The 27,008-nt window shown below is 35.1% G+C and overlaps 1 protein-coding gene, 1 long non-coding RNA gene and 1 other non-coding gene across 3 annotated transcripts in view; 2 read left to right on the top strand and 1 right to left on the bottom strand.

Moving 5' to 3' along the window:
- Positions 1-27,008, top strand: part of LOC144578869 (uncharacterized) — a 132,037-nt gene that overhangs the window by 67,703 nt on the left and 37,326 nt on the right. The gene's annotated exons all lie outside the window — the stretch shown is intronic.
- The window catches only part of DSG1 (desmoglein 1), a 39,140-nt gene continuing 12,141 nt past the window's right edge, over positions 10-27,008 (bottom strand). The window contains exons 5-15 of the mRNA XM_002757146.7: positions 26,651-26,795; positions 24,896-25,062; positions 22,869-23,003; positions 22,389-22,574; positions 19,956-20,215; positions 18,131-18,270; positions 16,572-16,862; positions 12,551-12,681; positions 12,162-12,231; positions 9,991-10,190; positions 10-7,933 (exon numbers count right to left, since the gene is read on the bottom strand). Of these exons, the coding sequence (XP_002757192.1) occupies positions 6,878-7,933; positions 9,991-10,190; positions 12,162-12,231; positions 12,551-12,681; positions 16,572-16,862; positions 18,131-18,270; positions 19,956-20,215; positions 22,389-22,574; positions 22,869-23,003; positions 24,896-25,062; positions 26,651-26,795 (2,781 nt within the window). The 3' untranslated portion in view covers positions 10-6,877. The remainder of the gene's footprint in view (positions 7,934-9,990; positions 10,191-12,161; positions 12,232-12,550; positions 12,682-16,571; positions 16,863-18,130; positions 18,271-19,955; positions 20,216-22,388; positions 22,575-22,868; positions 23,004-24,895; positions 25,063-26,650; positions 26,796-27,008) is intronic.
- LOC118147026 (U6 spliceosomal RNA) lies at positions 10,706-10,811 on the top strand. Its single transcript, XR_004733208.1, has one exon. It is a non-coding gene; the product is annotated as a U6 spliceosomal RNA (small nuclear RNA).

Here is a 27,008-nt window from a genome sequence, read left to right as displayed (position 1 = left end):
AAGAATATATAAAGAAATAATATTTTAATTGCTACCTGAAGGATGAAAGGATAATGCCATATAAAAGTGAGGAGGCAAATGGTTCATGCAGAGTGAATATCATTTGCAAAACCCAAAACATTCTTAATTCATTTCTTTTCAACTTTTCCATGACAACAACCATAGTGCAAGTTACTGTCATCCACTGTGGATCAATGATACATCAGGCAGCTCCCTGCAGGCTTTTCTGGAACATTTACTGGAAATCCATTGAAAAATTTAAAATGGGGGGTTGACTCAACTTGATTAATATTTTAGAAGGTCACATAGGTTCATCTATGGAAAATTGTTTGAAGAAGGCTGATGTGGAAGCAGTTGCCATTAGGGTAGTGACAGATAAGGATTAAAACTATTAAATGATTTGGCTCTGTGTCCCCACCCAAATCGCATCTTGTATTATAATCCCCATGTGTCAAGGGAAAGAAGTGATTGGATTATGGGGGCAGTTTCCCCCATGCTGCTCTCATGATAGTGAATGAGTTCTCATGACAACTGATGGTTTTATTAGCATCTGGCCTTTCCCCTGCTTGCACTTCTCTCTCCTGCTGTCATGTGAAGAAGGTCCCTGCTTCCCCTTTGCCTTCCACCATGATTGTAAGTTTCCTGAGGCCTTCCTCACCATGCAAAACTGTGAGTCAGTTAAACCTCTTTCTTTTCTAAATAAACCAGTCTTAGATAGTATCTTCATAGCAGTTTCATAATGGAATAACACAAACTACTAAATGGGTCAATATATATTTTGGTTATAAAATAAACAGAACTTTCTAATGAATAAAATGTGGGTAGTGAGAGGAGAAAAAGTAGTTTCTGGCTTGAGTAATGGGTACATGGGGTAATAATTATTGGAATGGGGAAACTCTGGAGGTAAAATTATAAGTTTAATTTTGAACATATAAAAATGGATCTTGATGAGGTCTCATAGAGTTGGTGTAAAGTGTTAAGAGAAGAGGGCTGGGGACCAAACTTTGGATTGAATAAATGAGTAAAAAGGGAAAAAGAATGAGTGAGACTGGCTGATGAAATACAGGAGATATCAGGAGAGAATGGTGTTACACAAGCCAAGACACAAGAGTTTTTCAAGGAAGAGAGAGTGTTCCTTTTTAAAGACTTTTTCCCAGAGATTAAGAAAGAGGGAGAGCAGAAAAGTAGGCCTTGTGCTTGCAATGCATAGATCTTAGGCACGCTTGGTAAGGACCATTATGACAAACAGATAGGAGGACTTTGAAGTCTGATGGGACATGAAAAAGACAAGGCAGCATCTGTACATAAACCTCAAGAAGACTAACAAAACAAGCAAACAAATGAGGCATTAGCCACAAGGAGGGGTGCAGATGGAAATGTTCTGGGGAGAGAGAGGGAAGGGAAGGAAGAGAGAAGAGAGAGAGAGTAGATAGAGGACATAGAAAGAGACTGAGAGATAGAGGAGATAAAAAGAGAGAGTGGAGAGACAGGAAAGATGGGAGAAAGACACAGAAAAGAGAAAGAAAGAGAGAGAAGAGAGAAGGAGAGGAAACAGAAAGAGAGAGAGAGAGAGGAAAAAGAATAGGAAAGAGACTATTAGGGAAGAAGCAAAGTCCTTGATTTGAGCAGAACTGGAGGACTGTGTTTTCATATGAGTAGGCCACAAACTCTATGGAATAAGCCCATGGGAAGGAGGAGAAGATGGGTGTGAGTGCAGGTAGATATGGAGGTTTGGCAGAGGAAGATGAATGCATTCAAAATGGATGACTTTTGTTTTGCTCAATGAACAATAGGATTAGACCATCCACAAAGAATGAGAAAGGAAGAGGGCTTGTGGGAGGTTTGAGGACAGAGAAGATGCACAGTAGCAATCTAGTATGATGAGATGGGACATCTATAAGAGAAGCAGATAGGATTCCTGAGAAGTATCTAATATTATGGTGAGCTTTGAGATTGAGTGCTTAATATTTAAAAGTCAGTTCACTTGGATAATTTGTTTAGCTGTTTGTGTGCAGATAGGGATGGAAGGCAAAAGTTCTGGGGTGAGAGAGAGAGAGGGGGCAGGACAAGGAGGTTGAATGCATTGACAAAGAGGTGACTCTAGTTGGACTCCTGAAGCTAGATTAGACAGACAGGTGAAGCTGACAGGGAACACATTGAAGCTTTGATGGTGTGGGGAATGACAATAATGTGAACCAATTAAGGATGAGACGGAAATGGTCAAAGCCTGCAGGGACAGAAACAGAGGCATTCAAGGTAGCAGAATGCCAGGTTATGACAAGAAAATGGCAGCTGAGTGGAGGGGAGAAATGGAGGTATAGAAATGAGAATCTGGGTCTTGGTTAGTTCATCGATTTGGATGTTTAAGTTACTATGAACACTCTCAGAAGTTGGGAAAGTCACAAAAGAGTTTAGGCCAGGATATTGGAGTCTTCATTAAAAGTAGAGACATTATGAAAAAGAGAAGAGAGGGAAGGGATCATATGAGTCTGAAAGAGGTAAGATTTTGTGCAAGATGAAGTTGATAATAGTCTGGAAGTGGCATTGGAGAACAGAAGGAGATGCATCCCAGTGAAGATGAAAGGGTATGATTTTAAAGGCAAAAAAGAAGAAAATACATTTTAAAATAAATAAAATGAGGGTATAGGGAAAAATAAAAAATGCAGAGTATGAAAGAAAGAAAGGTAAAAGTATAAAGAGGCTACAAGTATCAAATAAAAACTAAAAATGCAAACTTTTTATCATCTGTTCATTCGTGTGGGGCTAACCACCTGGTCAAGCCTGGGCTCTAGCATCTGTAAGTAGTGGTCCAGAGAGTAGCTTCCTCAGTACACATTAAAAAAGATATCTAAGAAATGGAGAATGAAAACATATTTTAACATTGTGAAAATAAAAGAATGATATCTCCTCCAATACAGGATGATAATAATAACTAGATTTGATAACTTGAAATTATTTCTTACAGTCTAAAACCTCCCCCTTGCTCACAATTCAGAAAAGGGAGGCATATTAATCATTTTATTGCTGTATGCATAACTCTTTGGGAATTACAAATCAACTTAAAAAAACCAACAGATGACCAAGCAAGAAACTAGAACCCAAATGATCCAAAAACTTATATTGAAACTTGAAGAAGAGTACCTTGTTTTAAACACCACCAGAGATCAATATTTAAAAAGCTTGTAAAACAGACAGCAAAAGAAAAATAAGTTAGACTAGGTTCAGTTTGATGATCAAGTGTCTACTAAGTCAAATACAGCTAAATTGGGGAGAGAATGTAGAAAATTAAAGAAGATTATACATTGTTTTAAAGTTATCTGATGGATAGCTAATAGGTTGATCTGTTCAAGTTTTGTCCTAACTTAGTGGAATAATCTGGAAGTGAAAGACAGATTTGATTTCATGGAGAGTTGCAGTCTACTGTGGACTGCAGTGTTCTAGTGCAATGTGCAATGGATCTTAAAAATACCAAAAATCATCAAAAAAGTTGGAATTTATGAAATAGGCATGGGAAAATGTGGCAAATACTTTCAAAAGTTTGTTTTGGGTTTTAAATGTCTTTCCAAAACAGTCATAAGCATTTATGCTAAAGATTATAAAACCTTTAAACTCCAGCAAAAGTCAAAGGGTATCATATATTTTGTACCATGACAATCAAATATTGGTATGAATTCAGAAATAAATTGCATAGATAACTAAAAACATCTATTTACTAGAGTAAAAATGTAAAATTTGAGGACATATAATTAAAATTTCATCAGAACATTTTCTTGAATAAAAATTATGATGCTAAAAACTTTATACACGAATATAGAACAGATGTCTAGATGAAGATATATAAATAACTCATAATATATATGTTTTCTTTTAATTTTTCAGTGCAAATGCAATCACATCAGGCAACATGCTTAGAAATAAATAATACCTAGCAGGTATGTCTGGAATTCAGTGTCTGAATTAGCTTGAGATGGTATTTTGGTTGATATTAAATGATAAAGTATTTATAATGCACTAATTTTTGCCCCTAAAGACTACCTCCCTAGAAAGTCAGATAGATATTTTATAAACATGATTTGTTTTCAAACCATATATACATAACATTAAATTACTATCTCTTTCGTCTTCTTTTTGTTAAGAACAAGTTGATCTGAAACTCAGCTTGAATCCTAATCATAGCAATCACTTATAAAATGATTTGCATATCTCTCCTTGGTCTATGACATGATATATATGATTTAGAGTAAACATCTAAAAAGAAGAATGAAGTTCTGCCCAAAGCTTGAGACATGCCTTTAAATAATTACTAAAATGGCTGATGGCTTAAAAAGGTAATTTTCAAATTTAGGACTAAAAACATCAATGTTCAATCCTGGAAGGAAAAAAATGGTTGGAAAGTATCTTCCCAGAAAGATAGATGATTAATACTTCTATTTTTCTTGTTTTCCCATCAATGTGCAATTCTGGAAGAAAAATTCAGTTAGAAAGTATCTTCCTAGAAAGATAGATGACTAATACTGCCATTTTTTTTCTTGTTTTTTGCATTGTTTAACAGTGTTTAGGAGTTCAAATGTAACTAAATTGGGGGAATCTTAACTACCTGCACATCTTAACAGCAATAGTTATTAAAGACAGTTATTTTGTTGTTTGCGAGACAACCTAAAAAATATCTCTGGAAGCTATCAGGTGTTTTAAGAAAAGGCCTGTGGTGAGGATATTTCATATCAAAACAACAAACAAGTTTCCTGTGGTCAGATATCATTTCCTTTAATAAAGTACTCAATTAATTCATTAATAATTTTTTCTATTCTTTACAACTGGACCCAGGCATACTCAACTATATTTTAATAACTACCTTTTGACTTTATTTCTGGAAAGATTACCCATCCTTAATGTAGCCCCCTAAGTGGTAGAAAAAGAAAGGACTCCCTTTGAATGATTTTATTTATATTTCTGCATTTTGGCATACTACAGACTATCAAAATCTTACATATTCTACAGAGTTAAAAGAAGATGTATACTGTAGCTTTAAAAATATTAGCCTTACCTGCTATTATTCAGAGCAAAATAGCTCTATGTTAATTCACTCCTGTCCCCTTCGTACCAGTGTAGGAAGTCAAATAACTATTCTTTGGCCTTGTAATTTCCTGGGAATTTTGAGTAATTGGGGTAAATTCTTTAAAAGTTGTATATAATTCACAACTCCAGGGCAAATTTTTTTTTCTAATTTTATTTTGTCATATAGAGTTTCAGTTTAGTGAGCTTATAGTAACATTGTATTTAAGAAAGAAAAAATTTCTCTACCATGCAATAGTAAATTTACCTTTTTCTTAGAATGCTTGGATTCTTTTTAGAGATTTTTAATCAGATAACACTATATAGCAAACATACAGACATGGTATTTCATCAATAGGGCATTACTAAATTTTGAAGCTAGAAAAATAGGTTATACTATATAATTTGGATGCTACCTATAAATCAGAGCATATGTAAGCCAAGATCTTATTGACAAATCAAATCAGGAATTTAAAATTTATGCCAGTGAGAAAAATTAGGGGGTGAGATAAACTAGTGGAATAGGTTATCTTCATTTCATTCTGGTCAACACAATGTTGTCAACTCTGTGCAAGGTTCCTGGTTGACTCCCGCAAAATGGTAGCAGAGGTTTGCTAAAGCAACCATGGCTTTACGTACTAAAAGCCAATAATTAGCATGGTATTACTTTACAAAAGAATTCTTTTCTAACTTTCCCCATTAAACATTTTACATGTTCTAAAAACGTTTTTTTAGATCCCCTTAAAAAATTTCCCCAAAGCTTAGGCCTACTGCAAGCTTCTTCTTCAATTTTGTCCACAGCTCAGCCTATGTAAATCATTTTAACATTGGAGCTATGTAATAAAGAGCTGGATATGAATGAATATCACATACTAAAAACAAAACCTGAAAACACAATTCAGTTCCCATCTGCTTACTTGTAAGGTCATTTACCACTAGTGATGACAACCATGTTGGGCCTCATTTGCTTCAATTTGAGAAGTTAACTTAGCAAATTTTGCTTTCTTACATCAAAACCACAGTGGTAAAAGAAAAGCCGAGTGTGATATTCCTCAACTTCACCAGTAAGCAATATTCATCAAGATTACATCTATCACTAAACACAAACTGGAATCAGAAGAGTCCTTGACTCTGCAGGAGATTTAACTGAGGCCCCAAATTAAGATTCAGAGTCAGGCATTGTTAGTTTACCCTGCACAAACCTCATTCTATTGCCACTCTCTAATGGACTTTTCCTCCTAGAAAATATTTCCTAATTTAAAATTTATTTTATCTAGTGCAGTAATTAAGGTAGGAGTGGTTGATGGCCTGTGGACTTGGCTATGTTGCCAAACTTAAATAAAAATTGGTTAACCCTTGTATAAATCTGTGGTTGAATTTTTATTTATGCTATCTGTGAAACCGACAGGGTGCCTGGCACACATTTTAGATTTTCCCACAGACATGAACACATTTGCATGTTTAGTTCTTTTCGAATTTTGCCCAAGCTATGTGGCAAAGCAAAACAGAGCAAGGAGAATTATGCCAACTGCTGTAATAAGGCCAGTTACAGGCTGGAGATACACTACAGGCCACAAAAGCCCAAAGAAGACTCTGCCTCAAGTTTTAGTTCCTTAGTCCTAACATAACAAAAAAGTTTATAAACGCTAAGGAGAGCTCTCCCTAGTAGCAATGTTTCCATTTATTTTTCTCATTGTGGTTTCTCACCTTGGTCCTCAATGATCTGAGCACCAAGTGGTGCATCACAAATCACATTGCTAGTTTTTGGGTGGTGGGAATTGGATCTGAATCACAATGACTACGAAAAAGTGAGCTGGGATCCTGACTACTTGCTATATTGCACGGTACTGTACTTTGTGATTCGACTTCGAGCTGTGCTAGGGGAAGCAGACCCAATGGTTTGGTTAAAGTGATGGTCAGAGGAGCTCCTCATGTGGCCAATGGTGGCTGTCCCTCCCAAGCTGCTCAGGCCCATGCCACTACCACTTATGCCAGCTCCACTCAGGGCCCCGCCCCCAGCACCCATGCTGGTGCCAACCAGGCCACTGCTCCCTATGCCACCACTTATCCCACTGGTGCCACTGATTCCAGTTACACCAGTGCCAGAAACAACCCTCTCTGTGACAATCACATTGTGGGCATTGGCTAACTCAGGGTGCATACTCAGACTACCTATCATGCCGGAAGTTGGTTGGATTACTCTTTCTGTCACTACCACATTTGAAGACTCTCTAGGATGATGGAGAGTCAGAGAGGTGGGTAGACTAGAACTTGGTGCTATTACCCTTTCTGTCACTATAACATTTGACGCATCTCGCAGGTCAGGCATCTCTAACATTCCATGCAAATCAACACCAGAGATCGGGCCGACCACTCTCTCTGTTACCACCACGTTTGATGCTTGTCGGTTATCGTGAACATGCACAGAGGGCTTCAGAGTGTCAGAGGTGGCGTAAGACTCAGTCACAGTGACATTACCATAGCCCAGAGGATCGGGAATAGGCTTAGGATGCTGTACACCAGGTCCCGAGGGATAGGTGCTCTCAGAAATTACTGTGGTAGCGCCAAAATGTGGGGAGATGGGTGGGTGTCCACTAACAATGGGCTCTGTTTCCTGAAGAGGGCAAACTGGTTCAGTGCTTTGGGGTGGCCAAGAAGGATCAGGGTCTGGATATGACTCAATTTCTTTTCCCAGGCTGATGTCTGCCAACTTCTTAAATTTAGGCCCCAGTGTATCCAAGAAGCTGTCGTCCAGGTCTTCTCCAATGAAGCTACAACAACCCACAGAACCAGCAGGGGAACCTACACCTTCGATGTCATATATGAGCAAACAGTCATTGGATGGGCGTCCTTCATCTTCATCTGCATAAGCATATGCTTTCTGAATTTATAGGAGAAAGAGGAAATGAAATTATGAATACATATTCAACAACAACAGAACAGCCTTAACATTAGTTTTTCTTCCAGAGCATTTCCAGAGAGAAATGAAATAAAACAAGATTCCAACATCTGCTAGAGATGCTTTAAAAATCATTTTATAATTACTTGAAATAATTTGGTTAGAAATTATTTTAAGTATAATTCTAATAATATATTATGATATTAAAAGTTAGATGGACCTATTTATAATTATGTACTTTGGACATAAAACTATGCACAAAAAATCACATGAATTATTTTATAACAAAGTTAAAGGGAGGCAGATAAAAATGCTGAACTTGAAGGACACAAAAATGTGTTGTTTCATTTTTTGTCTAGAAAGGGTAGTTCACAGTTGATTTGGGTTCACTCAGGATTCTGTTTCTTTCCTTCAGATGGAATTAATATGCTGATTCTGTGAAGGTTTATTGCAACATTGCTTTTCAGCACAGAAACATGAAAATTTGACTCTGGGTCTGTTCTACAAAATTGAAGGTGACCAAAGACAGTTAAAAATATATATATAATATCTCTAAATTCAAAGTAAAAGCCCAAAGGCATGTATACTTTCGTTTCATCTTTGCTGTTCATAATAGTGGATTGTAAACTTTCAGGTTAACAGAAATACCTTGTAGGAAACCAACTCATTGTGCCATTCATGTAAACAAAAAGTTATTGAGCCTTTGCTATTTGCCAGACACTGTGTTTGGAACTTAGCTATGCATAATGAACAGTACCAGATACACAGAGTTTATATTTTGGTTGAGTGAGACAGACAATACAGAAGCATATGGTCAGGAGGTGGCAGATGCAGGGTAAAGAAAAGGAAAGTGATAGACATTGTTTTAGATAGGGTGATTAAGGAAGGGATCTTTGATAAAGTGATATGTGATCAGAGATTTGAAGGAAGATGTTTTTATGCTACATTTTAATAACAGATAACATAAAAATATTATGTTCTATATATGGATAAGCATTCCTGTGGTTTTGAACAAGGCTCATTACTATCTCTTGCTATTTGAAGGCTTTTACTAATATTTTATTTTAAAATATCAGCTTATTTAACCTAGTGATGTCAATATCACTAGGTTAGTTAATGAAAGCCTTTTAGGCCAGAATGTAGAAGGACAGAAACGTTTTTCCAGTCAGTATCAGGGACAAGAACTTCCTGAAGGTTGGGTATCACATAGTGTGTAACCATGGACAATTACGTTTCTTCCTGGGTATGGCAAAGTTAAGTCTCCTGCAGTTGTTTCTCCAGGCTTCATGTCTTTCCCACCAACTGCAGTGTGTTCTTACAATGTTTCGGAAGTAGACTATAGCTCTTGACCTCACGCTTATTAACTGTTGATTATGTGTCTAGAATTGAGCTAGGTACTGGCAATATAATGTAGAGAAAATATGGATGAGACTCTAAAAATGGTGGTAGACATATAAACTGACAGATCTTAACAATTACAGGTTCTATAAATGTATAAACCAAATACTGCAGAAATACAGATGAGAAAACATTAAACCTATTTTGGATGAGAGGGTTAAGTGTGAAAACTTCAGAGGGATAGTGATATTTGGACTGGGTCTTGATGGGTAGGGGTTTGTGAAAGACCTAGTGGGATGCAAGCATTCCAGGAGGGGCACAGGATGAGCAAAGACATGGCGGTGAAATGTCTGTGGCAAAGGTGCTCAGTAAGCGGAATTGATGTCAAGGAGTAATTGGAGAGGAGAGGGAGGGTTCATTTTATGAACAATCTTAATTAACATGCTAAGGACTTTGGATTGCAAGCCATGAGCAAAAGAAAGCTGGGAGCCATTGGCTCTTCTTACGTGGGGAAGTAAAGTGTGGAGGTCAGAGCTTTTGATATGCAATTCATTAGCAGCATGGATTGTTGGACACAAAGATTAAAGGCTGAGAACCCAGTTAGGAGACTTCTGCCAAAGCCCCTTTGGGAATTAGGGAAAACTTGGAGAAGAACAGTGGGCACATGGATGGCGAGAAAAGCATGTGGCTAGGGACCTTACCTGACAGAAGTAGCTTTCCATGAAATTCATATTCAGACCTCCTTCTCTACATTCCCTCATAGAATTTCTTCTTAATGTTCCACAGTATTCTTGACATGTCTCAGGCATTCCTGATGTGTTAACTTCCTCTCTTTGTTCAACTCTCCCTCCTCCTCCCATATCGTGCATTTCTCTGCCACCATACTCATTTGTATAAACTCCTAAAAGTGTTGAACGAATTACATTTATTTTCTTTAGTCTATCATAAACTAAAAATTAACAACTTGCTGCAAATATATGATTTCTTCATTTAGATATGCATTTGTGCATAAAGAAATAAAAATATAATACATAAAGAAAGGAGATATTAATACAATATTGAGCTCAAAATAATATTATTAATCAATTTGTCAATTTGGTAATTATCTGTTGAGAGAGTAGTATATTCTCTGCTGGAAGTGAAGGCTGCAGACATATTAGAAAAATCTTTGCCCTAAAGAGTTTGATTTCAACATGAGGGAAGTTGGAGGGAAAATACTCAAATTCTGAAAGTTAAAACAATAGTGTAAGAATACCCCAATGTATTACTAGAAGCACAGGACATCCAGAAAAATACGAGAACTACTGGCTTTCAGAGAGAAGGTTATGGCCATGTGAGGAGAAAGATTTTCATGAATCTTGGGTTTGCACTTGGATGTGAGGGGTAAGTTGAACCCTGTTACTGTATTTGAGGTAGGTGCTCGCTTTGGTAGCGCATATACTAAAATTAATACTCTACAGAGAAGAGTAGCATTGCGCCTGCACAGGATGATATGCAAATTAGTCAAGTGTGTCGCCTTTTTTAAATTAAAAAAAAAAAGAAATATTTGAAATAGGTGAGAAAAAATGATGGGCTGGACTGTGGAACTGCTATGGAATGAAGAATGTTGTCAGTGGGATAGGTACCCATTGGCTTTAGTATGTGAAGGATCTTGAGTTTAGGAAAAATGCATTTTTCATGTTTCAGTTGTCCTTGGTGTCTCTTATGGTGCTTTGCTCAAAATGTGTGCAAAAGTTTGTAGACTTAATGGGAACAAATGCATAAATAAATACTGATGGATTTGATGATCTGACAAGTCTCGAGAACTGATTGGGTGACAATGAATATGAGTCAACAACGAGATTCTGCTTTTGAGGTGAGAAGACATTGGGGTTATTAATGAAAATGGACAATCCGGTGGAGAAATAGATTTAAAGACTAGTGTGTTCAGTTCTTTGAATAAGGTCCAGTTCTACAAGTTACAGATTCCTATGCCTGTTATATATTAGAGTTTAAAGTAGAAAATAATGGTTACTGTTTAAAAAGACTATGAGAAAAATAAGCCAACTAATAGTATTTATTTACCTTGAGAAAAATAATATGATACAACTATTTTTACAGATATGTTATTTTAATTGTTCTTTTATTGTAGTGGTAGTTATCCACCTACTGTGAAATTCTAATTCTTCCATGGTTTTTGCCTGTGAATTGGTCTAGACACCCATTTTAAGGCAAATGGTATTCCTATAGTCTTACCCGTGTGCGAGAAGAAACTCCACCATGTGCACACAATCTTGGTTGAGAGCTTTGAAAGATTTTGATAGTGTTTTATCTACTTACTTTCAATTAAAGAAATTGGACAAAATTTTTTGGGGTAATATTTATGATGATAATGAAAATGAATGTAGTTTTTTCTTTGTTATAATAAGCAGCTAAAGTCAAAGCAATTTTGAATCCTTAAATTAATTGTGTATAAAGATTTTAGCCTCAATAAATGAGCACAGGTTTATTTCAGTTGGGTTTAATTCTAATTATTATATATATGTGTATGAAATATGTGTGTGTTTATAATGAAATTTGATCTATAAAATTAAAAGTCTTGACAAAAACTTACTCATGGTTACAACTCAGTACTTCTATATATAGAGAGATCCTAATTAGGTCACCTTCTAAATACTCTTTGATGGTTGAGGAAAATCTTTAAAATGCAGCATCTAAGAATAATAATTTCAGTAGGTTTTTCCTTGCCATTTACTTTACAAAATAGTCATTTAAAAAAAGAATGATATAAACACTTTAAAGAAAAGTAAGATAATCAAAAACAATATGCAAAGAGAGAAAACAGACTTACTACTTAGTCATTTGAGTTGTTAAACAAAATATTTTTTCTTACCTGAGTTGTCAACGAATTCAATCAGATTTGCACCACCAGATATTGTTGGTACGCAGACAGTGTTTGAAGGCTAGAAGACAGGAAACAACATTTCCATTTGTAATGACAAATGATTATAATCTTTCTATAGTTATACATTTGGTTTATTCTCAAATTACCTCAGATTTCCTAACAGGATACTATTTAAGAAACTCTGAAATATATTGAAATTCGGACTCCATTTAGAAAGCCTTTTCTGGTTACTTCCATCTGATTTTGTTGTACTTTTGATTTCATTTTCTCCATTAGCTTTCTCAGCACAAAAAAGCAGCATAGACTGTGAGTGATTCATGTGTAGAGACTGAATTTCAGTGACTACCAAAGGCTGTTTCTTAGAATGTGGCACTTACATCGAACTGTGGTCCTTCTTCTGACCATACATGCATTGCGCCATCTGAACATTCGGGAACAGGCTCAAAGCCGCCTACACTACGAGCAGCAGCACCATCACAATCACAACAGATCATCAAAAATGGGACCACTGGTGGTGGAAGGATAGTAATACTGGAGTTAGCATTGGATGCAAATGAAAAACAAAACAATCTGATTTTTTTTATGGTTAAATTTGAATTCCTAATATAACTGGTTGGTTCTAAAATTATGAAAGTTTCAGAATACAAGCTGAATAATGGTCAGACACCAAAGTAAATGGGAGCTTCTGTATACTAGACTGCAGTCAATTTTAGTTTGTTTTATAGTATTAAAAATTACAAATAGTGGGCCTGGCATGGTGGCTCCCACCTGTAATCCAAGCACTTTGGGAGGTAGAAGCGGGTGGATCCCTAGAGCCCAGGAGTTTGAGACAAGCCTGAGCAAAATGGTGAAACCCCATCTCTACAAAAAATACAAAAATTAGGCAGGCATGGGGGCTTTTGCCTGTAGTCCCACTAACTCTGGAGGCTGAGGTGGGAGGATGGCTTGAACCAGGGAGGCTGAGGCTGCTCAATCAGGGAGGTGAGGGGTGGCTGTGCCACTGTACTGCAGCCTGAGGGACAGAGTGAGAACCTGTCTCAAAAAAAAAATTACAGATAGTATTACATTATTAAAACTGATGAATTTTTCCATGTCATTACTTAGAAAAATATCAGAGGAGAGAAAAAGGAAAGATGAAAAGGTCAGGCAATATATTCGATCCTTTGTGTTCTCTCGTTCCTGTCTTTATTTTCTTCCTTTCACATATGCTTGTCTTTATTTCAACATTAAGATCTTATTTATGCTTCCAACAATTCTCTCTGAGGCTATTTCCCCCCCACAGATGTCTTTTCTTTCAGTAACTCTTATACAAATCGAAAACAGCACACTGATTAACAATGTCTTTTGCTGTTAATCAATTGGAGTTTTCTTATTTATCTATTTATTATCAGTCTCTTATATAGTATAATCCTGGTAAATGGTTTTGAATAAATGGATGAAAGAAAGAATGTATAAATTAAAATTGTGGAGAAGAAGGGAAGGAAAAAAGCAGGAAGTAAATTAGGGAGGTAGGAAGATAGTAAGGATAGAAATAAGAAAGAGGAGAAGAGAAGAAAAAAGAAAAAAAGAGGAAAAGAAGTTCATGGGTTGGTTTTCTGAAAATCTACCAGAGAGAAAACTTTGGGTCTACAGGTAATGATGACTCTAAGGCCCATATATAATTTGTAAATCTTTTATTAACTACAGTACCTAGAGGTGGTTGGCACTGTGAAAAACCAACTCAGGCTGGGCACAGTGGCTCACGCCTGTAATCCCAGCACTTTAGGAGGCCAAGGTGGGTGGATCACAAGGTCATGAGATGGAGGCCATCCTGGCCAACATGGCAAAACCCCGTGTCTACTAAAAACCACAAAAATGAGCCGGGTGTGGTGGCAGGCGCCTGAATTCCTAGGCCAGATTGTATCATTGCACTCCAGTTTGGGCGACAGAGTGGGGAAAAAACCCAACTCAACATGACAGGTATTATTTATGATTATAGTAGTGATAATCAGCACGTGGGTAATTAAGTTACTCCTATGAAGTATTAAATTAAAAAATTTTACAATGTTAATTGGTAATCAATATGAATAACAAAGAATGAACTCTTCATATATATTTTATGTTATATTTTTCAACTTCACTAGCATGTTTGTCTTTTTCTTGTCATGGTTCATTTTGACGAGAATGCTTTTTTTTCTCTCTCTCTTTTCCTATTCCCTGTTTCACAGAACTTTTCCTAGTTATTACCTTAATTAATTATGAACCAATAAGATTAAACTCTTATTTGTTAGTGTAGAAATTTCATTTTTTGGAAATACATTTTAAATTTTGGAAACAGAACTCTAGCTCTAAGCTGTGTTATCTGCATGCCTAGATTTATTGAGGTGTAGACGAGCCACAATGTTGATTACAATGTTCAAAAAGGTGAGTTGTTTAAAATCAGAGGAAACCCAGTTTGCAAATAAATGTAGCAAAAAATGTCTATCGCTGTTCATGTACTAAGAGAAAGGAGAGTATATATATATACGTATATATATATACGTATATATATATACTCTTTCTCTCTCTCTCTATATATATATAGACTCTCTCTCTCTCTCTCTCTCTATATATATATATATATACACTTTCCTTTCTCTTAGTACATGAACAGCGATAGACATTTTTTGCTACATTTATATATATATATATATATATATATATATATATATATATATATATAGAGAGAGAGAGAGAGAGAGAGAGAGAGAGAGAGAGAGAGAGAGAGAGTCTTGCTCTGGCGCCAGGCACCAGGCTGAAGTGCAGTGGTGCAATCTTGGCTCACTGCAACCTCCACCTCCTGGGTTCAAGCAATTCTCCTGCCTCAGCCTCCTGAGTAGCTGGGACTATAGGCGTGCCACCACGCCCATCTAATTTTTATATTTTTCAGTAGAGGTGGGGTTTCACCATGTTGGCCAAGATAGTCTCGATCTCTTGACCTGGTGATCCTCCTGCCTCAGCTTCCCAAAGTGCTGGGATTACAGGCTTGAGCCACTGCTGCGGGCCGAAAAAATATTTTATATGTAAGTGCTCTGTGACTTCACAATTTGTGTATGCGTTTGAATTAAATATCTGAGGTACCTTCTGACATTAAGATTTTATGATTCTACATTTGGAAATGACAATGCTTACATTAATTTAATTGTAATGCGCAAATTACAACCAACTTACTTTAGAGTTCCTGTTCTCATTTCTCAAAGACCGTGCCATGAGGCTTATCTCGCTTTAATTTCTATCATCATTCAAGGTAATGTTAAAACTCATCTGAAGAATCCACCAGATTCTACCTTTATGGCCAGACCCTTGACTAGTACTACCCTAGTGGCCATGGAACACGCTAAATGCTTCATGTGTGGTACTTCTTTTTCATCATCAAAGCAATGTTTTAAGGTAAGTATTATTTCATACATGACAAAAGCAAGGCTCAGAAAGGTTAGGTAACCTTTGGAAGACTCAGAAAATTAAGCTTAGAAACCAGGGTTTAACCCTAGGTCTATTTGACTCTCCTTTTGTTTATTCTATGCAGTGATAGTATGAATAAAATCTCTTCAAGACCTGTCCCCTGCCTATCTTTTTAGTCTAAACTTTCACCAGCTGTCATGCACATCTTTAATTTCTTGCACGTTGGAGATCTTCATCGCAGTACCTTGCACTCTCATTTTTTGGGTTTTTGCACATAGATTTTTTTTTCTTTGTATTGTGTTCCCTTTCTCTTGTTCATCAGGCTAACTCCTATTCATCTTCTAAAATGCAACTAAGAGTTTACTTTTTCTCTGTAGCCTTTCCTTTTTTCTTTTTTTTTGAGATTGAGTTTGGCTCTGTCCCCCAAGCTGGAGTGCAGTTATGTGATCTTGGCTCACTGCAACCTTCCCTGCCTCCTGCGTTCAAGCCATTCTGCTTCAGCCTTACAAGTAGCTGGGGTTAGAGGTGCCTACCACGACGCTCTGCTGGTTTTTGTATTTTTAGTAAAGATGGAGGTTTCACCATGTTGGCCAGACTGGTCTTGAACTTCTGACCTCAAGTGATCTGCCCACCTTGGCCTGCCAAAGTTTTGGGATTACAGCCATGAATCACTGCCTCCGGCCCTCTGTAGCCTTTTTGATTATCTTCTTCACTGAAATAGCAATTTGAGCCTACTTGTTATGGCACTTTCCTGTCACACTGAGACTTCATGCAAATAAATTTTTATCCTCCACAGTCCTGTAAGGGGTCAAGAAGTTTTTTCATCTTATAAACCCAGTGCCAAGCATGGAAATTTCTTCATAATTGCACAAATTGAGAATTTGTAAAATATGTTTTATCAAAGAATCAGAAAACTTACCTTCTCCCTCACCGTTTTTTTGGGGGGACACATATACATCGGATTGCTAAGGTACTTACATCCTAAGACCAAGAATCCCATGATGAGTAGTCCAATGCCAGCAGGACCAAAATGTACATTGTCTGCGAAAACTGATGAAGAAGATTCACTGTTAGAGTTTCCTTCCACATTTGTGCTGGTACCTTGCTGAGTGGAAGTTTCTTCTCTGCTATTATTGGTACTACTCCCAGTGTTCGTATCTGTATTGTCATTTGTATTACTCTCCGTATCTGTAGTAGTATCACCACCGTTGAAATCAAAATCTTGCATGTTAATATTTATTGTACCAGTGCAAGTTCTTTGAAGATCATCTGTAATAAGGTTCAAAATGGAAGAAATATTTTAGACATTTAGAATCATAATGGTTGGACAACACAGAATTATTTTTTACATCAATATTTACTTTAATATCTTTATTCTCATAATTTCTCCTAACTTGCCAAATCATCCCTTGTTTTTGACTCAGTTTTAAAAATCAACTAAATTATTATATTATTATAAATAACATTATTAGTCATAGTAATACTATTTATTGGATTATTTCCTTGCATTACTAGTATTTGGATATTATATATAATTTGAAAAGTATAGAATTATAGAAAGAAGCAAAACAAAACCAGAAACCAGCACCCAAGGACAACCCCTGCTGGTATTTTTTCAAATGACCTTTTGTCCTTAACTATAATGCTGAATGCTTGCTTATTATTTATGTTACATTGATGTGATCATATGGTTCATTCCATTTTTTTACTTTAAACTATAAGTATTATTTTATATTTTAATAAACTTTTTATTAACAGAGTTCCTGATGGTTATATAATTTTATATCAAATGTACCATGGTTTACTTACCCAGTTGCCTATTATTTATATGGGTTTCAATATCTAATTATTAGTGCTGTAATTAACATCTTGTGCATTCAAACTATTATATTTTAACTTTTCCTAAGGTTATTAAAAGTAGAATTATTCAGCAAAAATACAGGAATAATTTGTTTGAGGTTATTATTGTAATCTTTATTACATAGATGTGAGCTCAGTTGTCTGACTTTATTAATTGATGTAACCCTAGAATCTGGCACAATGGCTGACATGTAGTTAGGACTCAATATACACTTTCTAAATAAGTGAATAAAAACATTTCTGGAAGTATATAACAGAAATATGTTTAAATCCGGTCGATACGATATCGAAACTCCTGCCCTTTCTGCTCAACTATGCTAATCCTGTTGTTTTGTTTTTGTTGTTATTTCTATCATTATCGTCACATCCTTCTAAACCTATATTGTATTGTTCCATTTTAAAGAAGCGATAACAGGTATAGATTATTAAATAGCTTCTCTAAGATTCTATAGCTAGTAAGTGATGGTAGAAGACCCTAATCTTGTCTCATTTCAGGACTCATGGTCTTAACAACTAAATTATACTGCCTCAAGTAGTTAAAGATAGGAGTCTATAATGCCCAATGTGACAACTTTTGTCAGAAAGGGGTTACTTTAAAATATGATAATTAAAATTTTAATATCTTAAAGTATACGCAGCTTTCTCTAGAAAAGATAAAAATTAAATTCATTTATTACCATCTATAGCGAGAATTGTTCCTTGGTATTTTCCCCCAAGCATATTATATTGTTCCTTGGTAATTTTATTTTTCAAAGTGATTATGCCTGTTCTTGAGTCAACAGCTAGCAGGTCAGCTGGATTATTTCCCATTACATATCTGTGTTTGAAAGAAAATGATACAAATTAATGTCAGCTATCTAAAAAAATAAGAAGAAATTTTAATTTAAAATGTATTTTTTTCAGTGAGTAGTTATAACCCCTGGATATAGTTTTCAGTTACTAGAGACCTTATTTTATTTCAGGTCTGTCTTAGCTATATGGGGTCATTCAGGGGTACATCAAGATTTACACTTAAGAAAAGTAATTACTGAGCACCCATTTCTTATGGAATGTCCTTTTATGCCCAGTTGGATGTCAGAATAATACTTTGATTCTTGCATCTCATTTTCATTTGATTTAGGTTACAGCAGAACTATTACAGAACACTCAGATCCTGGGATTTCCTGGGCTGCTCCTAATTCTATTCTTTTGCAAAGAAGTTACTTCATCAGCTTGGCCTGCACTTTCCCCATTTCCACTCCTACTCCCCCTCATGCACTAGAACTTGACAAGACCTCTTTTGAGTTCCAAACTATGGCCTTGCCTTGATCCTCTATTGTATTCTTCTTTTCATCTTTGACTTCCCTGTTTTCCTTCTCATCTACTATTTGTGAAACAATGTCAGATAATATTCTCTCTCTCTTTCTTTCTCTCTCTCTGGCATTCTGCTAAGTTCTGGGTTGGGGCTGCCCTCTGTGAATTCACTCCTACAAGGTACAAGAAAGCTCATCAGCAATGTGGTACAGTGTGACAGGACTTCTAACAGAACTACTCACCCTATGTGAGAAGAACACCAATAAATAACTTTCAAAACACATGGGTGGGCTGGGCGCAGTGGCTCACGCCTGTAATCCAAGCACATTGGGAGGCCAAGGAGGGCTGATCACATGAGCTCAGGAGTTTGAGACTGACCTGGCCAAAGTGGTGAAACCTCTTCTCTACGAAAGCAAAAATTAGCCAGGCATGGTAACTGGTTCCTGTAATCCCAGCTACTTGGGAGGCTGAGGGAGGGGAACCCTTGAACCTGGGAGGCAGAGGTAGCAGTGAGCTGACGTCATGCCACTGCACTCCAGCCTGGGTGACAGAGTGAAACTCCATCTCAAAAAACAAACAAACAAAAAACCCAAACAACAAAAAAACACATCGGCGTAGTGCTTCTCTCATTCTTGTCACAGTCACATATGCAAATACAGGTACATGTGCACATGCAGATTTTTTTTTGTGATTAGGTGGAAATATTTCCATATATAGAGTTTAAAAAAATGACGTAACATAGTTTTCCTTAATATAACTAATTTTTCACACCAGTGTTACTGACCAATATTAAATGCTGAATAAAGTGAAGAATATAATTGAAATGAGCTAACAAAATCTAATTGATTTTAAGCTGGCAGATTTGCAATGGGGAAATCATTCCTTAAACTCTTCTGAGAAATTAATCACAGCCTGTGGTAATCAACTAATTGATCAAGATATCAAAACAGGTGTGTCGATATTTTTGAAAGATATTCTTTTTACATATCACATCTTTACAGTTTAATATCTTACATCTTAATGCATTTTTATGTTTTCTTAAGTTAAACATTTTAAATTGAGTAACAGTTTATAGTACTTTTTACAATTAAATGATAGTTTGAAAAATACTGAAAAATATTTTTAACTCAGATATTTATAATCTCTGAAGAGAATATATGTACTTAAGTTCAATATGTGAGGAAAATTAGTTGAAAATGTCATTCTTACCTAGCAGTTGTTGAACGTTCACCTGTGTCCTGGTCCGTAGCTATAAAGTCTCCCACGTTAGAGTTTGCTCCCATGTTACCAGTTACTATATATGTCTTTGAACCAGGACGAAACACTGAGCCTTCACGTTGATTTCTCACAGTCACAGAAACTGCAGTTGCTGTCAGTTTATATTGAGACATAATTGAATGATGAAATTCAGCTTTGTTTCTGACGCCAATACTGAGTTGCAGATTCTTCACAGCTTCATAATCTAAGGGCTAGAAAATAGAGTGAAATCGTTTTATTTTAAGGAGAGAAAACGTTCCAGATGAAAGAGAAATCCTTTGATAATAGTAAAAAAAATCTTATTCTCTTTGTTTATGAAACATAAACACACCCAAATGCATAATCTATTCTTAAATTTTTAATCTTTAATTGATGTAAATTTGTGCAAATAAAGAAACAATTCAGTTGCCTAGATTCAGTGTTGAAAAGTTAAAAACTTTTCTGACATGAGCTTTAATTGTTCCCCCAACAAAAACTTAATGTAATACATATAGTCAAATTTTATATATTTTTTAGTGCAAAGACAATTTATCCTACCTTTAATCATTTTATGTTTCTCAGAAAGTAGCTATTTATTACACAGTATGAGTCAAATATATTAGAAGGGCAATCATTTGAATGGTTCTATCCATAAGAACTATTTAGAAGAAATTTCACATCTGTAAATGTGACTCTGAATAAGACAGATAATAGAATGTAATATGCATATAATATATATATTTTCTTCAACATGCTTCAGAAAAACTTATTTCATAAAATAGTCAAGTGGTGATTTTCTTTATGAAAAATGATATTAATATCCACAACACATAAATTGTACAAACAACTATGCCTTTAGAGCCATACATACCAAATAAATTTTTTTAAATTTTCACAAAAGTAATTTAGATAAAAATAGAGATTCACACATTGAGCTCTCCTATGTAGCTAAAATGTTGAATCTTTGTTCTAATGTTGGCTTTATTTGCAATTCAAAGAGTGACTGTAAAGTCAAATGTATATATACATTACACACACATAAAATATATATGTATATAGTTATAACAAAGGACTTAATATATGATATGTCTGAGCAAACAGTTATCATTCTCATTTTACAGATGGAGATATTAAGGACAGATAGGTTGAATAATTTTCTGAAGTAATATAATAGTTTGGGGCAAAATAGATTAGACTCCAATTTCCCCAGCATTGAATCCTAAATAGTGTCATGGAAAGAATGTGAACTTCATGTCTAGAGAAAATAGGTTTAAGTGTTGGCTGCACTACTTACTAGCTATGAGAACTTATGCAGGTTCTTTGCTCTCTTGGAGCTTCAATGTCTTTATCTGCAATATGGAAATAATATAACCTAATTCGCAGGGATGCTGTGAGGGATAAACTAAAGCATCTGCATGCTGGCTCAAGTTAAATATAAGCTGCAGGCATGGTGACACTTTAAGAAGACACAGAAGGCAAAAAGCCATACATTCCTATGGGGACAGAGTAGTTTGAGAGTCTGTTTTCCAGGCCTATTCTGAAAAAAAAAAAAATAGTTAAATAGGGATTGCATTTTACCATGAAAATACGTATTGCTTGCAACATATACAGTCCATGCACAGCTGTTGTAGATTTAAAAAATTGACTCTGCAAGTTGTGTAGCACAGGAGAAACTTTGACTATCAGCTCCCTAGGGGGCGGATTTTTTTTTTTTCTCACATCTCAGATGAAATTTTGCTGCAGGTAAATGTGGACCATTAATACGTGGAGGACATAAGAGAACAGCGCTGGACCAGTTGACTTAGGTCAAATTTCCAGCATATCTGTGTTCCTAAAAAGCCTTGGTCAGCAGCCACGGTGAGATGGGGTTGATAATTCTACGGTTATAGAAATTTAACTTAAATTTTATAAAAACACACTGGAGGAATAAACACATTTTCATTTATATGATGAATATTTTACATGTGTAGCAATTGACTTACAATGTTGACATGAACACATTTTTAAAGCCCCTATTAAATCTGCTTAAAACAATTCTTAAAACATTAACCTTAAGGATTAATTATACTTTGTTTTAAGCATAAAATACTATTTTTAAGGTGCTTTCAATTTATATGATCTATTTGGGAGTACTGTATTGATAAAATGTTCAAGTTAAAATTCAATCCCTGTTTTTCTGAAATGACTATAAGCAGAAAGACTATATTGAAAAGCCTGGCAACAGAGCAAGACTCCGTTTCAAAAAAAAAAAAAAAAAAACCCTCCATGTTATATGTAAATTTAAAACACAGTAATTTTATTCGTTTAGTGAGTCAAGTTTGTGAAATGTTGGCATCATTTTATTTTAAGCTTAACATTTTGAAAACGGATTAAGAAAACAAAATATTTAGGATAATTACACCATACCTTAACAACCTTTAAAATTCCCACATTTGTTCTTTCATTCATTTCTATGTCAAACCAATTTCCTTCATTTCCAGAGATAAAGAAAATTACTGCCATCCAGTTAGCTGAGAACTCTTCATCCAAATCAATTACTGTAAGCTGCATCAAATTTGTATATAGAGTATTTTCTTCAATTTCTATGGAATTCTGAAATGAGAAGTGAAAACTCTTAGCATCAACTGTGTGAAAGAGAGAAGAACTATAGTAGGCTTATACTGGAATGTTAATAACTTCATTATTTAGAAAAGCTACCCATGCTTTTCATCTCATTTTTCATTGCTTAAATCCATTTATTCTTGCATAAACACAAGAAAAAGGTATGTGTCTACATTTGGGCTGTATGTCAATAAATATAACATGTGCCTCTGTGAAGAGAATTGCTAGTATATGTTTTAGAATGTAGTGAATTTAGAGTTATTAATTTCAAGAACAAATACTTACTTGAGGCAGATCCATGTAAGGGATGTTGTCATTGACATCGAGGATTTTAATGTTGCACTCACACTCTGCTGACATGCCATCTGCCCCACCATCTCTGTCAGAGCCTCTTACAGCAAGAGAATACTGGCCGTATTGCTAAAAATACATATTGCAAGCAATATCACACTTGACATAGAAAGCCTTTACTTTATCTTATGTAAAGTTCTTTTAAATATTAGCTCAACATTTATATAAATCTATTATAGGGGTAGGGTTAACACAGAATATGGAAAATCCACAAATTTCACATGATTATCCCCAATAATGCTTATCATGCATTATTTAAAAGATGAAACACTTTTTAAAAGGCTTCATTTGTTATTAATAATAGTATGTCCAGAGGTTGAAAAAGTTAATGAAGGGTTAAAAAAAACCAGAATGATCTCAAAGAAAGAGATTAAGTTTACCAAAAGTTTATGGCACGAAAATTCCATACCCTAAATAATCAACCCCCGAGTGCGCAAAAAGCATATAAAGAGATAACAAAGATTTGTGTTTGGGAGCAAGAGGGTGTAAATTTAAGCTGTTTACCAAGCAATCAGTTTAAATAAGGCAGTAGGTGTGGTGGTTAATGGTCCCACTGCAGGGATTAAGTTTATATCTTCACTTCTAATTACTTGTGCCAATATTTTTTAGGAAAATAGAAAAAAAAAAAAAAAAGACTAACTCTATAAAACCTCAAGAAGAAAACATAGGGGGAAAATTACATGACATTGGTCCAAGCAGTGATTTTCTAGTTTTGACACTAAAAGTACAGGTACAACAAAGGAAGCACAGGGTGAAGCAACAAGCTATGAATTGGTAGAAAATATTTGTAAGCCCAACATCTGAGAAGAAGTTAATATCCAAATATACATAGAACTAAAGCAACTCAATAGAAATAAAACAAATAATCCATTTAAAAATGAGCAGAAGACCTGAATAGACATTTCTCAAAAGAAGATATAAAATGGCCAACAAATACACAAAATAATGCTCAACATCATTAATTATTAAGACAATGCAAATTAAAGCCACAATGAGATAGCACCTCACACCTGTCAGAATTGCTATTAAAAAAAAGAGGAAAGCTAAGTGTTGGTGAGGAAGTGGAGAGAAGGGAACCTTTTAAAATAAATAAATAAAGAGTATTAAAATAATATGATTTATCCTAAACCTAAACGTCGTTGGCAAGGAGATTGTCATTTTAATAACTAAAACAAAATTAACTGAATACCATCAGAACATCAAGTTTCCTCACTTATGTCCCTAATGTACGTATAGGTCAGCAACGTTTTATCAAAAGTTAGTATTTTTAAAAATAATGAAAAAGTGGATATCTTAAAACTAAATCATGAAATCGCATATCATGCTGGAAACCTCATAATGCTGATTTTACTCTGTTAACAATCAATAGTTATTTTCTTATTTGTAAATAAAAAGATTGGTCAGGCTGTTATTTAATTCCTATCCATCATTCTTATTCTGCGGTTCATTTCCCAAAGTAAATGAACAGGTGGGCAATCAGTAGATGTTACATAGGAAAAACAAGAGTTTTGCTGTCAATGGAGCTGAGATCTGCTGGGTTGAAGAAAGAGAGCTTAGTGTGTAAATATTCTTGGAGCCTCCAGCATACTCACATGCACTGTAGCTCACCAAGATGTGGACATATAGCAAGTGTTTCCTAAATTCATTTCATTTTGGAACACATTCTTTAGAGAAATGCAGCTTTGACTACCTTAGGCATATTTTCATGTACTTTCACAATCTAGTTTTTTTAATTGAAGCAAATTTTAATTAATATTATATGAAAAATGCCAGTACAAATTGTAGTTAAAAAAATCCCCGTTTTCATTTTAAAAATGTTTCTTACATGAAAGAATCATGTGAAAAAGTTGTACAATTAAAAATTTAAAACATCGTTTTCTTCATCTTTTTTCTCTTCAGTACCCTTGCTTTTAGAATCAATTTCTTTGTGACTAAAAATCCCCTTATAGAAAAAGAATTACCTCTCTGTCTAGAAAATTATTCATTGTTCGAATTTCTCCAGTATATCTGTTGATAATAAACATTGGTGCATCTGAGGGTTCTTGTCTTATAATCTTGAAGGCTATTTTTGAGTTCAAATTGTTTGGTTCATCTGCATCAGTAGCATTGAGTATCATCACCAGCGTATCTGGAAATCAAGGAAAATTGATTGTAAATGGGCAATTTACATTTTTGTTACAGTATAGCACATCACCTTTCCAAAAAGTATTAGAGTTACTTGATCCGTATAATGTGGGCCTCATTGTTTTCCCTTTCTACTCCTTCGACATATGAATAGCTTAGCTCCTTTATATATCTTTGCCTAATAAAAGGATCACATTTTACCAGGAATCTAGGCATTGCTGATAACTAGGAAGCAACGGAAATGTGTTATTCTGGCTTTCTATTTCTTCCTCTAGTACATTTTCTTATTTTTTAAAAGGATGCTATGGTGAAACCAAATGATAAAAAGACCAGACCAACATTTTCCCAACTTTCTCAACACTTTCTAGCTATATAATCTTGGCCTTAGTTTCCATATCTATAAATGGGGATAATATTACTGCCATCCTCATTGAATTCACGTGAGAATTAAATAATTAACAAGAGAAAACTATATAAAGTTTCTAATCAATAAGGCACACTTGATAAATATACATTATTACTGTTTTGTTTTGAGTGATCCTTCATTAAGTGCAAGGTAATTAGTAGATCTAAAGAAATGCTTGTTGAAGTACATACATTATCCAGTCTCTTATCATTTTCATTAATTTTACAAGTAGTTTTGATGAAGATTATTGGATTATTGGAGAATGTGAAAAACTGCCTGTTCTCATTCATAAGTTTGGAATTCTTCTCTACTGTTCAACTCCATTTCAAATACAATTTTCCTATGGATGCTCCAGGATATCTCTCATCCCCCACCTGGATTCATTGTAGCATAATTTTTTAAATGTTTTCCTTAGATAATTAACATTTATATACACATATAATTTATATAATTAAATTCCATTGCAACTATTGAAAGCAGTAAAAAACTCTACATGTTCTGATATGAAAATAGGTTCAAAATATATTCATATAAAAATTCATGTTGTGGATTAGTATGTAACAGATGATACCATTTATGTTAAAAAACATGTTATTTATGTTTACATAATTATGGAAAGCATGTACACAGTGCATACCTTTGAAGAATTATACTAGAAAATGCAAACAGATTTTTTTTCCTTTTTACTTTCATATTACATAAATTTAATGAGCATTTTTATAATGACATTTTTAAAAGTTCAAAGTATAGGAATGAAGTTTTGTGTGGAAGTGATTTCTATAAGTGATTTTAAAGTAGCTAACTTTAAAAAGGAAAAAAATAAAACAATGCAGTGTGAGCAGAAAGGGGCGGGATTGTCCTTCCACAGAGTTAGATTGGGAGGCTAAATTCACATCCCAATGCCCCTGCCACCACCGTGCAAAATGCCTTTAAAATTTCTTGTTAGGACTCTCCTGCGGGACTGGTCTGAGAGTTACATGAGAAAATCCTCCTCATTGCTTTGGAATTGCTCCTTGTGTCTGTCAGATTGGAGCTGTTTCCACAGTTGGAGGGAAAGACTTTCTTTCTATTCTGCATCTTTTCTCTAGCTCATCTCTTACATTCATGATGTGTACTTTGACATAATTTAGTCTCCGCTTATGTGCCTGGCTGTTAGGAGTGGTTTGGAAGCCACTATATTACTTACTTGCATTAGAATTTTCTTCTATTTGTCCTACAAATGTAGACATTGAAAATACTGGAGGGTTGTCATTTATATCCAAAACCCGGACTCTGAGCTCTAGAGGCCTCTCTAAATCTTGGCCCATTGAGTTCAGAGCTCGGCAGTAGATCTGGGAGAGAGAAAAGAAATAATTATGTGGTGAAACACAGATTTATTAAGTTCTTACTTTGAGCATTATGCTAGCACTGTGGGGAATTAAAAAAAAAGATATTGTTGTTACTTCTAACTAGAACATAGGCGCAAGCGCCACTTATAGTCACTAAGGGAAAGCAAATGTAGCATTCTTAAGGTAGGTAGTAGCTACATGGAGGTTTGTATTATT

This window comes from Callithrix jacchus, chromosome 13, assembly GCF_049354715.1.
Source record: "Callithrix jacchus isolate 240 chromosome 13, calJac240_pri, whole genome shotgun sequence".
In the NCBI taxonomy this organism is placed as follows: Eukaryota; Metazoa; Chordata; class Mammalia; order Primates; family Cebidae; genus Callithrix; species Callithrix jacchus.
Note: the sequence above shows the minus strand (reverse complement) of the source record. Positions and strands in the feature narration are given on the sequence as shown.